The 15,462-nt window shown below is 42.8% G+C and overlaps 1 protein-coding gene across 2 annotated transcripts in view; it reads right to left on the reverse strand.

The window, feature by feature from the left end:
- Nucleotides 1-11,042, reverse strand: part of LOC135526510 (follistatin-related protein 5-like) — a 211,914-nt gene extending 200,872 nt beyond the window's left edge. For both annotated transcript variants that reach the window (XM_064954946.1, XM_064954944.1), the window contains exon 1: nucleotides 10,723-11,042. In XM_064954946.1, the coding sequence (XP_064811018.1) occupies nucleotides 10,723-10,745 (23 nt within the window). In that variant the 5' untranslated portion in view covers nucleotides 10,746-11,042. The remainder of the gene's footprint in view (nucleotides 1-10,722) is intronic.
- Nucleotides 11,043-15,462: the final 4,420 nt, after the last annotated feature.

The raw sequence follows: 15,462 nt of genomic DNA on the forward strand, positions 1-15,462 counted from the left end.
ATAAATGTGCCCGCTGAAGGAGAAATGTCCAAATGCTTCAGAAGTGTGTGTGCGTGCATGCTTGCGTGCGTGCGTGTGGCTCTGTCCGTCTCCCTGACTGGCATGTCCATCAATCTGTCTGTCCGTAAAGCCAGACTTCTATCTTCTGCACATATGAAACAAAAACATTCTACATACAAATATAACTTTTTCCAAACGAATTACGAATTAATATCCTGATATCAACATGAACTAAAGTTCCCCTCTTTCCTCCATGTGTGCAGTCGGTTCTAAAATAAACCAGCACACATGAATGCTTAGATCACAGGTAATCTTTGATCAATTATCCTTGGAAATCCTGAGAAACACTTGAAAATGAAATGTGGACTTTCTATGGCCAAGCGGGTCAGCAGTGATAATCTCTCAGCTCTCAGCACCACCAGCAGAATGCAACAACATTATCAGCAGTCAACGAGATATCGCCGTCGATTCAATTTGGATAAAAGCACCATTCAATGTACTTGAAGCCTCATAATACTTCATTATTTTGGGTATGAATCCACTACAAACCATTAATTTTACTGGTCTTACACTGTGGTCAATGACTTGATATTACTACTTGATATAACTAAAATGTAACTTAATGTATCCTCCGAGTGTGTTGCATTATTCACCTGGTTTTGGACAACCACCTGTGATAAAGTTACTGGCCTTGGGGAAAAATAACAATCTATGTCTCACTGAACGGAATGTCACACCTTCAGTGGGATTGTTGCAGCAATCCATGCTTATATATTGTACTGTAGATACAAGAAAATACTTAGGCATTGAAATAAAAGTGAAATTACTTTGCTATGCAAGAACAATAGAAGCAGGGCTTTCCACGATCGATACACAACCTTACATAAACACAGTGATATATAAAGAAGGCCAGAACAATGTAGTCACACTTGGCCAGTGCTGTGATGTGCGGCTAGTTGTGACACGTGCAGCTATTAAAATGTGACGCATGGTCAGACTCCTTAGCATGGTCAATGGCAATGGCCTGCTGGTCCTCCTACATAACAACCATAGAGAAAACAACAAAGACAATAACAACAACATTCAGTGTTTTGATCTCCACCCAATAACCACGCACACACACACACAGACATACATATGCACCACACAAGCACACACAGTCACACACACCCTACTGTACATACAGGATTACCACACAGCCACAGGGGCTGAGCTTGTGTTAACCCGTTAACCCTCCCCCATCCTGTTAATGAACTAGATAACAGTGACCTGACCATCTGCCTTCAAGACCAAAAGGATCAACCCACACAGGGTTAAAGACAGGCATACTGTATGCAGCAGACAGCTTGAGCTCCATGTATAAACATGTCACACGTTTACATTAATACTGGATCGCTGAAATGGTGATAATGTTGCACTAATGAAAGTGTTACATCATGGCAGGGATTAATACTGCACTGATGGAAATCCACACTATGAGCAAATAGCATTGCTGTGCCACAATGAAGTGAACTTGAAAGGAAAAATAAGAAATAATGAACCACACTATTACAATTGGATTCTTACAGTTTTGAACGACTCACTAAGCTAAGTGCTAACATGTTCATTGAGCTGTAAACACCCTCATCTGTAACTTCTCTCTATCTGTCCTACAATAGCATTCCTAGGCTGTGTTATTCATCGGTCCCACATTGACCTAATGGAGAGAAAGTCAGTCAGAGTCAACAAGCAACACTACATGACCAAAAGTATGTGGACACCTGCTCATCGAACATCTCATTCCAAAATCATGGGCATTTAAAATGGAGTTGGTTCCCCCTTTTCTGCTATAACATCCTCCACTTTTCTGTGAAGGCTTTCAACTAGATGTTGGAACATTGCTCTGGGGACTTGTTTCCATTCAGCCACAAGAGAATTAGTGAAGTTGGGCACTAATGTTGGGCAATTAGGCCAATTCATCACAAATGTGTTTGATGGGGTTGAGGTCAGGGCTCTGTGCAGGCCAGTCAAGTTCTTCCACACCGATCTCAACAAACCATTTGTATATGGACCTGGCTTTGTGCATGGGGGCATTGTCATGCTGAAACAGGAAAGAGCCTTCCCCAAACTTTTTCCACAACATTGGACCCATAAAATTGTCTAGAATGTCATTGTATGCTGAATGCTGTAGAATTAAGATTTCCCTTGGCTGGAACTAAGGGGCCTAGCGCAAACCACGAAAAACAGCCCCAGACCATTATTCCTCGTCCACCAATTTTTACAGTTGGCACTATGCGTTGGGGCAGGTATCGTTTGCCTGGCATTCGCCAAACGCAAATGGTGAAGCGTGATTCATTACTCCAGATAACGCGTTTCCACTGCTCCAGAGTCCAATGGCGGCGAGCTTTACACCACTCCAGCCAATGCTTGGCATTGCGCATGTTGATTGAAGGCTTGTTTGCGGCTGCTTGGCCATGGAAACCCATTTCATGAAGCCCCGACAAACCGTTCTTGCGCTGAAGTTGCTTCCAGAAGCAACTCAGTAGTGGAACTCAGTAGTGAGTGTTGCAACCGAGGACAGATGATTTGTACGCACTACACGCTTCAGCACTCGGCAGTCCCCACTTTACGGCTGAGCCGTTGTTGCTACTGGACATTTCTACTTCACAATAACAGCACTTATAGTTGACCGGGGCACCTCTAAGCAGGGTAGTAATTCGACAAACTGACTTATTGGAAAGGTGGCATCCAATGATGGTGCCATGTTGAAAATCATTGAGCTCTTCAGTAAGGACATTCTACTGCCAATGTTTGTCTATGGAGATTTCATGACTGTGTGCTCAAATTCATACACCTGTCAGCAACTGGTGTGGCAGAAATAGCCAAATCCACTAATTTGAAGGGGTATGCATGGTGTATTTCTCACAGCCCATCAAATAGTGACTTTGCCAGTCTATAGCCATGAATAACCCCTATTCCAACATAATGTCAGTCAAATGTTACTGTAAGTTAAGTTCCTAAGTGACCGCTAACCCCTCACCCTAAACACTTTGGTCCGGTTTGCCAGACACAGTTCAAGCAATGAGGATCAGGGTAGAGTAGTATGATACAAGTTTTTACAAAACATTTACTCCATCACTGTGGTATTATATTTGTATTTCATCCCCTTTACCCCCTACCATCCCTACTTCTCCTACCATCACCACCATCCCTACCATCCCTACAACCACTACCATACATGCCAACAATACCATCACTAGCATCACTACCATCATAACCATCACTACCATCCCTACCACAACTACCACTCTAACATCCCTACCATTGACTACCATCATCTCCATCCCTACCACTAGCATCACTACAATCCCTACAACCCCTAGCACCCCTACCATCACTCCCATCCCTACCATCACTTTCACCAATAACATCCCTACCATTGACTACCATCCTCTCCATCCCTACCACTAGCATCACTACAATCCCTACAACCCCTAGCACCCCTACCATCACTCCCATCCCTACCATCACTTTCACCAATAACATCCCTACCATCTCCACAATCACTACCATAACTACCATCACTACTATTCCTACCATCCCTACCACAACTACCACTCTAACATCCCTACCATTGACTACCATCACCACCATCCCTACCATCACTACAGTCATCACCATCCCTACCAATAGCATCTCTACAATCCCTACCACCCCCAGCACCTGTACCACCCCTACCATCACTACCATCCCCACCATCACTTCCACCAATAACATACCTACCATCTCCACAATCACTACCATCACTACCATCCCTATCATCACCATCATCACTATCATCACAAACATCACAACCATCAATTACACAACAACCATCCCTAGCATCAACACAATCCCTATTATCACCACCATCACTGCCGTCCCTACCATCACCATCATCACCACCTTCACTACCACAACTACCACCACTAACACTACTACCATCACTATCAACACCACAACCAACAATAACATAACAACCATCCCTACCATCAACACAATCCCTACTATCACCACCATCACTGCCATCCCTACCATCACCACCATCACCACCATCTCTACCACAACTACCACCACTACCATCACTATCAACACCACTACCACTACAACCACTATCGTCAATAACATAACAACCATCCCTACCATCAACACAATCACTACTATCACCACCCTATCACTACCAACCCTACCATCACTACCTGCACTACCTTCACCACCATCATCACAATTCCTAAGTATCACTAATATCAGTACCATCCCTACCATCACCAACATACTCACCATCACTTCCACAACTAACATCCCTACCATCTACACAATCACTACCACCACTACCATCCCTACCACAACTACTTTCAACACCATCACCACCATCCCTCCCATCACTACCATCACCACCATCCCTCCCATCACTACCACCACTACCATCACCACCATCCCTACCATCCCTACCATGACTACCATCACTACCCTCATTACCATTGCTACCATCACCACCGCCACTACCATCACTACCCTCATTACCATCAGTACCATCACTACCCTCAGTACCATTGCTACCATCACCACCACCACTACACACCACCATCTCTACCATCACAACCATCCCTACCATCACCACCACCAATACCATTCAAACTGTCAGGATCATCACAATCATCCCTACCATCACCACCATCTCTAACATCCCTACCATCAATTCCATCTATACCATCGCAACCATCGCTACAATCACTACAATCACTCCCATCCCTGCCATTACTTCCACCACTACCATCCTGACCATCATTACCACAACAACCATCACTACCATCCCCACCATCCCTACCATCACTAAAACCACTACCATCACTACAATTACCACCATCAGCACCAGTATCACTTCCATCCCTACCACCACTACCATCACTACCATCACTACCATCACTACCAGTAGCCTAGATACAAGAAAATACCTTGACATTATCTCTATAGTAAAGCTGAGAAAAGAACTGAAGAAATAGACAATGAAATTAAAGTTAAATTACTTTGCTTTACAAGCGCAATAGAAGCATGGCATTCCACTACCATCTGTACCAACACAACCACCACTACCCTCACAACCATCACTACCATCCCTACCATCCCTACCACCACTACCATCACAACCATCACTACCATCACTACTATCACTACCCTTAATACCATTACTTCCATCACAACCATCACCACCATCACTAATATCTCTTTCACCACTACCATCCCTACCATCACTATCATCCCTACTGTACCATCACCACCATCCCTACCATCACCACCAAAACTACCATCACCACCATCACCACCATCACAACCATCCCTACCATCACCGCCATCCCTACAATCACTACCATCCCCATTATCCCTACCACCACTACCATCACTACCACCACTACCATCACTACCATCAACACCATCCCTACCACCACTACCACCACTACCATCCTGACCATCACTATCACCACAACCATCACTACCATAACCACCATCAGCACCATCACTACCATCCCTACCACTACTACCATCACCACCAGTAGCCTAGATACAAGAAAATACCTTGACATTATCTCTATAGTAAAGCTGAGAAAAGAACTGAAGAAATAGACAATGAAATTAAAGTGAAATTACTTTTATTTACAAATGCAATAGAAACATGGCTTTCCACTACCATCCGTACCAACACAACCACCACTACCCTCACGACCATCACTACCATCCCTACCATACCTACCACCACTACCATCACAACCATCTCTACCATCCCTACCATACCTACCACCACTACCATCACAACCATCACTACCATCCCTACCATCCCTACCACCACTACCATCACAACCATCACTACCATCCCTACCATCCCTACCACCACTACCATCACTACCATCCGTACCAATACTACCACCACTACCATCACAACCATCACTACCATCCCTACCATACCTACCACCACTACCATCACAACCATCACTACCATCCCTACCATACCTACCACCACTACCATCACAACCATCACTACCATCCCTACCATACCTACCACCACTACCATCACAACCATCACTACCATCCCTACCATACCTACCCCCACTACCATCACAACCATCACTACCATCCCTACCATACCTACCATCATAACCATCTCTACCATCCCTACCATCCCTACCACCACTACCATCACTACCATCCCTACCATCCCTACCACCACTCCTATCACAACCATCACTACCATCCGTACCAACACTACCACCACCACCATCACAACCATCACTACCATCCCTACCATCCCTACCACCACTACTATCACAACCATCACTACCACCCATACCAACACAACCACCACTACCATCACTACCATCCGTACCAACACTACCACCACTACCATCACAACCATCACTACCATCCCTACTGTACCATCACCACCATCCCTACCATCACCGCCATCCCTACAATCACTACCATCCCCATTATCCCTACCACCACTACCATCACTACCACCACTACCATCACTACCATCAACACCATCCCTACCACCACTACCACCACTACCATCCTGACCATCACTATCACCACAACCATCACTACCATAACCACCATCAGCACCATCACTACCATCCCTACCACCACTACCATCACCACCAGTAGCCTAGATACAAGAAAATACCTTGACATTATCTCTATAGTAAAGCTGAGAAAAGAACTGAAGAAATAGACAATTAAATTAAAGTGAAATTACTTTGCTTTACAAGCGCAATAGAAACATGGCTTCTCACTACCATCCGTACCAACACAACCACCACTACCATCACAACCATCACTACCATCGCTACCATACCTACCACCACTACCATCACAACCATCACTACCATCCCTACCATACCTACCACCACTACCATCACAACCATCACTACCATCCCTACCATCCCTACCACCACTACCATCACAACCATCTCTACCATCCCTACCACCACTACCATCACAACCATCACTACCATCACTACTATCACTACCCTTAATACCATTACTTCCATCACAACCATCACCACCATCACTAATATCTCTTTCACCACTACCATCCCTACCATCACCACCATCCCTACTGTACCATCACCACCATCCCTACCATCACCACCAAAACTACCATCACCACCATCACAACCATCCCTACCATCACCGCCATCCCTACAATCACTAACATCCCCATTATCCCTACCACCACTACCATCACTACCACCACTACCATCACTACCATCAACACCATCCCTACCACCACTACCACCACTACCATCCTGACCATCACTATCACCACAACCATCACTACCATAACCACCATCAGCACCATCACTACCATCCCTACCACCACTACCATCACCACCAGTAGCCTAGATACAAGAAAATACCTTGACATTATCTCTATAGTAAAGCTGAGAAAAGAACTGAAGAAATAGACAATGAAATTAAAGTGAAATTACTTTGCTTTACAAGCGCAATAGAAACATGGCTTTCCACTACCATCCGTACCAACACTACCACCACTACCATCACAACCATCACTACCATCCCTACCATACCTACCACCACTACCATCACAACCATCACTACCATCCCTACCATACCTACCACCACTACCATCACAACCATCACTACCATCCCTACCATACCTACCACCACTACCATCACAACCATCACTACCATCCCTACCATACCTACCACCACTACCATCACAACCATCACTACCATCCCTACCAATCCTACCACCACTACCATCACAACCATCACTACCATCCCTACCAATCCTACCACCACTACCATCACAACCATCTCTACCATCCCTACCATACCTACCACCACTACCATCCCTACCATACCTACCACCACTACCATCACAACCATCACTACCATCCCTACCATCCCTACCACCACTACTATCACAACCATCACTACCATCCATACCAACACAACCACCACTACTATCACAACCATCACTACCATCCGTACCAACACTACCACCACTACCATCACAACCATCACTACCATCCCTACTGTACCATCCCTACCATCCCTACCACCACTACTATCACAACCATCACTACCATCCATACCAACACAACCACCACTACCATCACAACCATCACTACCATCCGTACCAACACTACCACCACTACCATCACAACCATCACTACCATCCCTACTGTACCATCACCACCATCCCTACCATCACTACTATCACCACCATCACTACCAGTAGTCTAGATACAAGAAAAGACCTTGACATTATCTCTATACTAAAGCTGAGAAAAGAACTGAAGAAATAGACAATTAAATTAAAGTGAAATTATTTTGCTTTACAAGCGCAATAGAAACATGGCTTCCCACTACCATCCGTACCAACACAACCACCACTACCCTCACGAGGGGCGAAATTCAGAAATCTCAGAAAAGCAGTACTAATCTGGGATCAGTTTTACCTTTTTAGATAGCAATGATTAAACTGCGGGACCTGATTCTAGACCAGAACTCCTAGATGCTTCATGAATACAGGCTGAGATTCCTGATGATTTCCTTTCGGGAAAGAAATATGCCTCTTTGAGTAGCGAATGTGCACGCGTTAGTTTTGTCCCCAGGGTAATTGCCAAGTCATTGTAACGGGAGGCAGAGCGCACATTAATTCCTGCTGTTTCATCAATGCCTGTCTACTGAGGAATGTATTATGTTCGGTATTCCAACAACACTATTACGTCAACATGTGTTGATTATGAGGTGCTATTCTGTGTGTATGTGTGTATGTGTGTGTGTGTGTGTGTGTGTGTGTGTGTGTGTGTGTGTGTGTGTGTGTGTGTGTGTGTGTGTGTGTGTGTGTGTGTGTGTGTGTGTGTGTGTGTGTGTGTGTGTGTGTGTGTGTGTGTGTGTGTGTGTGTGTGTGTAATGTTGTATCATGCATGCTTGTATACCTACATACCTGTTTATGTAAAGAGGGTTGTTATAGGTGATTTGCCTCATCATCACTCATGTAATATTCATCCCACTACAGGCCATTCACAACTTCAATAGACACTGATAGAAACTGATTGATAAAAGTATAAAGCCCTCCAACTCAACTCTGGACCTAGAAGCCAGTTCCATTGTGTTTTTTCCATTATTCCCCTCTAACCAGGGACTGATTTAGACCTAGTACACCAGGTGGGTGCAATTAATTATTAGAACAGAAAAACCGGCAGATTCCGTACCTCGTAGGGTAAGAGTTGAATACCACTGCAATAGAGGGTCAAAATCCTAGACTGGTATCCTCTGTCTGTCTGTCTGTCTGTCTGTCTGGCTGGCTGGCTGGCTGTCTGTCTGGCTGTCTGTCTGTTGGCACAAACCCATTAAATGGAAGCTCACAATTAGAAACAGCTGATCGATAGAGTGAGTGGACAGCATGGGCGATGCTTGAATATTAATAGCGTTACTAGTTGAATGACTGTTAAAAGCATCTTCTCCATATTCCTAGCCTTCTAATGAACTTGAATCAATGTGGCTCTGCCGGCTTTCTTTAAATGCAACTCCATATTCCTAGCTTTCTAATGAACTTGAATCAATGTGGCTCTGGAGGCATTATTTAAATGCAATATATGTACCTGACATGAGCGGTTGAGCTGTGTCGTGAAATAGCAAAGAAGGCTGAAATATATCTGGAAAGTTTGGGGAGATGGCCTATGCATCCCTAATTCAAAGGCCACTACCCTTTCATTAATAGTCTGGGAGTTTCTAATGAGATTCTAATTACTGTTATCTTCTAGTTTGGATGGCAAGGGGCAGGGAGAAGTAGAGGGTCATTATAGGCCTGTCAGAGACAGACAATCCAAAAACACATTGGGTAGATTTTCTCCAATCAACCCATTTAATCAACAAAGAGGTCATTAGAATAAAACAATGACATACTTAAGAGTTTATTCAAACCCAGAAGCACTAAATCCAGTCGGATTTAAAGATTAAGATACAGTACAACAATTGAAAGGGGGGAATCAAACATATAGAATGAATGGACATCACGGTCTCATACAAAACTATGCCTATAGCTAAATGAGTCACGCGCAGCGAGAGAGACGATGAAATTAAAACTCGAGTATAATCCCTCAACCGCTAACGGTGTCACTCAAGGATTAGTGTGCTAAAGAAAAAAATAACACGCTAAATACTATGCAGCGAAATTAAACGCCCGAAGCACTGGCATGGAGCGTCCCTGACATTCCCCAAAATATTGACTTTGTTTCAGAACTCGACTACCCCTCACGGAATTCTAGCAGGCTACAGTAGCGGAGTAGCCTATAGTGCACTAACAGAGTAAACCGTGAAGACTCAACTCGCAACTTCATTGTCATCAATTGAACTGTAGCCTATTGCCTACAGTTACGGCATAGATGAGTTTATCAAGACCTGTGGTAAGTAAACTAAATCCCAAACCTGATACATATATTCTTTGAATATTGTATTTAAATAAAAGGACATATTTCAGGTAATGGGGAAATAGTTTAACGCAGGGATTTGCCCTTGATGTCCATTACATTGCAGTTCGATGATAAATAAAACACACTTTTATGTAAAGTGCACTTTCAGTGGGCTATGTTGTATATTTATATACATTTCACAGTTTTCATTTGTTTTTTAGCAGAAGAAACACTTGAAATATCCATGTCTATTGTGTTTTACCTGTATGTCCAGACGCAAACCATCCAGAAGGATAATCCGCACGAGATTAGGAAAAAGAACTGTAGTTGACAACAACTATATATCAAATGGGTCAGATGAAATCCACCGTTTGTAACTAGAAATCCACACAATATACCTTAGAATAAGTTTATAAACGGGTAGTCTGTAAATCCTTTTCGAATACCATCAACCATTTTGTATAAAGAGCGAATCCCTGATTTTCAGCACAGCACCACCGGAGGAGTGGACAGCTCCGTTAGAAGCAGCGGTCTAACCTCAATCTCTTGTCTCCTGTGCCACTGAGGCACCAGCCACCAGCTCCAACCTCACCTACTGGCTGCGTCCCGATCCGATTTACATACAATCACAGGACGAACCAATCAAAAGCCCCGCAGAAAGCTCCTCCAGAGCGAGAGTGGAGACAGACAATCTGCCTCGTCTGATTCCATTCGCTGGATATAATTGTCCTTGACTTGAGATGAATTGGGGTTGGGGGGATGTTGAATGTCCCTCTTCCTACTGTTCAGAATTTTGCGACACTGAAATTAGTCAGTCAAGTCCTGCAAACCATCATGAAAGTAAGTCAGCATTAACAAAGGAGGTATTACAAATACATACGAATACAATAATCTATGTTTTCAGGAAATTATTCATATTTTGCTCATCAATGTGCACATTATCAAATGGTACCACATCTTTTTCTAAACTGAACAGTGTTGTAAAAGCATATTCCTTCAAGTTATTCTACCAAACACAGAACCGTTTCAATGGAAATTGAGCTGACTACATCTCAATAAATTGATATGGTAAACCATGAACCCTATCCTTCTTGAAACAATAGTGAAACTGAACAATTCCAGGCTAAGTATGTGAATAGGCTTATTCAAATATATATTTTTTTAAGTCACCAAGCATGATCAACATTCCAGCCAAAATAGCTATGTGTCACGTACACATTAACATAATCAAACATGATGCACAGGATAGTCATCCAGCCCCATATGTCAACCATGTCATTGCTGCTGCCAAATCAAGTTACAGTATGATTTATGGTTGGAATAAGTGGAAACCTTCCATAAAACATTCTCCCAACGGGCTTGTGTGTATCATGGCACATCTGTGCACCGAAGACCCATCTCACCCAGATATTGCTGAAATTGCATCGATTTATCATATTGTCATACATTTACATGTGAAATATGGTATTGGAGAAAACAGGGGAAATATGTAAATGTCAATATGTGCATGAGAACTAAGCAGGATTATTTCAGACATTGATTGGGCAAAAACATCCTGTCTTATGTGTCTCTTATTTTGAGAAGGATTATGATGGTACTCTAATGGGGTGTGGAAGCAATACCACAGATGTGATTTTGTGACTGGAGTTTCACATTCTATTATCTATGAAAGTGTTCTGCAGAGCTCCAGATTGCATTGTCAACCTCGGCTACAACCACTGTGACAGGCTGAATTACTAGGCCTTGGCGCATGGGACCCCGGGCCCCACAACTTGGTTGGCACTTATGGTTCTGAGACGGTTGTGTAAGAAGAATCAGAGTGATGTTAGATGACCTCTCTACTCACCCTCTTGACACCAACACAAAGATCTCAGTGTGATGATTAAAATTATATGACAAGGGACACCTTTGTCTTTGTCTGAATATTGTTTTTTAAACTCCTGTCCAGCCTTTGTGTGCAATGTATTATTATTAGTGCATTCACCTGCTCTTATTCATTTGTATTGCATGTTACAAGGAGTCCTAAGCTCCTTTATACTGAACAAAAATATAAACGCAATATGCAACAATTTCAAAGATTTTGCTGAGTTACAGTTCATATTGGAAAATCAGGTAATAAAAACAATTAATTAGGCCCTAATATATGGATTTCACATGACTAGGCAGGGGTGCAGCTACACTGTAGGTGGGCCTGGGAGGGCATAGGCCCACCCATTTGGGAGCCAGCCCCCCCAGACGATCCCACAGGTGTAGAAGCTGGATGTGGAGGTCCTGGGCTGGAGTGGTTACACGTGGTCTGCGGTTGTGAGGCCGATTGGACACACTGCCAAATTCTCTAAAACGACGTTGGAGTCGGCTTGTGATAGAGAAATTAACATTCAATTCTCTGGCTATAGCTCTGGTGGACATTCCTGCAGTCAGCATGCCAATTGCACACTCCCTCAAAACTTGAGACATCTGTGGCATTGTGTTGTGTGACAAAACAACACATTTTAGAGTGGCCTTTTATTGTACTCAGCACAAGGTGTACCTGTGTAATGATCATACTGTTTGATCAGCTTGTTGATAAGCCACACCTGTCAGTTGGATGGATTATCTTGACAAAGGTTAAAATGCTCACTAACAGGGATGTTAACATATTTGTGCACACCATTTGAGAGAAATAAGCTTTTTGTGCATTTGGAACATTTCTGGGATCTTTTTTTTCAGGTCATGAAACATGGGACCAGCACTTTACATTTTGCATTTATAGTTTTTTCAGTGTAGTTAGCCTTATAATGCGTAATGTCACCTGTTTGTGAAGCTTAATTAATACATTTAGTCAGTATGCGTTTATCACGCCTGTTTTAATAAGCCTTCATATGTTCAAGTAATCCTTCGTAGGGCTAGCACTAAGGGACAAAATAAGGGCACTTTAAATGCCATTCATAATGCATTACACTTAGACAGATCACAGAAAGGGTTACAAAAGCATCAGCAACATCAACACAACCCAAACTAACCTAAGATGGAGACAACAGTTATTTAGGACTTTGAACCTTTAAGAACAGATTAAATGTGTTCTTGGAACGTTCTTGGAACATCAGGCAAATGTTTTGGTACAAACATTCTATAATCATCAGTACAGCTGGACAGTTTGTGTGTTATGAGAGCATTTTCCTCAACCTAACGAATGTTCTGGGAACATTCACAGAACCAACTTACTTTTGATGGGAATACATTACTGACACATTGTGTCATTACATTACTTGGAAACCTATGATACCTTTTGGGGAATGTTCTGTGGTGGTTATTACAGACATTCCAAGGATATTTCATTTAATTTTATGAAAAACATTCTTTGAACTTTGGAGGGATGTTATCATCCTGGTGTTAGATAGACCGCTGCGCCACTTGGGAGCTTCTAAGGCACTGCATCTCAGTGCTTGAGGTTTCACTGCAGACCCTTGTTTGATTCCAGGCTGTATCACAACCGGCCGTTATTGGGAGTCCCAGAGGGTGGTGCACAATTGGCTTAGTGTTGTCTGGGTTTGGCCGGGGTAGGCCGTCATTGTAAATAAGAATTTGTTCTTAAACTGGCTTGCCTAGTTTTATAAATAAATGTAATTTTAAAAAAATAAACCTAATTTGAATTTATTGATAATCTTGGCTAATGTTCTGGGAATGTTCCCAGTTTGCTGGGTGGGCACTGACTTGGCAGGGATATATTGCCTTGAGAGTTGAGACACTGACTTCTGAAGATGTGGGCGAGTTGGAGAAACACCTTCCCTCGGTTCCACTTCCAGTCCCTGGAATCTCGGTCTGAAAGAGAAATCATTACTCACCATCAGTAAATAGGGGTTCAGTCTCAGAGCAGTATGATCCAACCAGAGTCTGAGAGAGGAAAAAAAATATGATTCATATTAGTTGGGTCAATTAAAGCGTCAATCAGTAATTTAAGCAATAAAATAGTGCATTCCCCGCCCATGTTTTGGTGGAAAGCTGAGGGATGGGGCTGGAGAAATGTAACCACTCTCAAATTCATAGACAGAGCTATGGATGCAAGGACTGACCATCCATGATATTAAAATTAAGGTTTTAACCAAGTTTTGAGGCTATATAGTGTTTGTTTACATTTACTTTGTTTACAAACATTGACGTAAAACAAGCTTTTATTTTGGGTTCTGATGGGGTACGACAGTTGAACTAAGCTCATAAGGCCTTTATAAGTTATAGAATCAATGGGTACATATCATTAATTTATAAGTCCAAAAATGGATGTAGCAACTGCAGATTGCCCCTTTAAGTACCTCTAGCTAACCTTTTGTCTAGCTAAATGTTTGAAGATGTTAGGAGAAACAAGAAAACAAGAACTTTAGAAGTACAAAGGAAGGTGATAAAGGTGGTGATAATAGGAAATTACTTTTCTAACTTGATCAAAGCACTTTTGTAATCGAAGTGATGTTGAAAACGGAACAGGATTTGGACACTCAAGCCACGAAGTGGAGAGGGATAGCTAATTACCCTTGTCATGATCAACAGAGAAGCACACAGACACATACACACACGCACACACACACACGCACACGCGCACACGCACACGCACACACACACACACACACACACACACACACACACACACACACACACACACACACACACACACACACACACACACACACACACACACACACACACACACACACACACACACACAGTAGTATAACAGTAGTTGATTGAGGTATCCAGTTTTTCCCCCCAAAGACCTTGCATCCCTGTTGGCATTGTGTTTAATTAAGATAGGACAACATGCTAATTTGTATCAGAGTATAAGGCAAGATGTATTTTCAGTTTGGCATCACTATCTTTGAAAGTGTTTGTTTTGTTACATGTACATGTTTATTCTACAACATCCAGTAACATTTACTTGCATGCCTAAATGTGCAACCAAGTGCTCCGAGCAAAAAGTACACTTATATAAAAAAATAAAAACTCTTGATGCTTCCAACAATTTAATTGGATC

Source organism: Oncorhynchus masou, chromosome 32, assembly GCF_036934945.1.
Source record: "Oncorhynchus masou masou isolate Uvic2021 chromosome 32, UVic_Omas_1.1, whole genome shotgun sequence".
Classification (NCBI taxonomy): domain Eukaryota; kingdom Metazoa; phylum Chordata; class Actinopteri; order Salmoniformes; family Salmonidae; genus Oncorhynchus; species Oncorhynchus masou.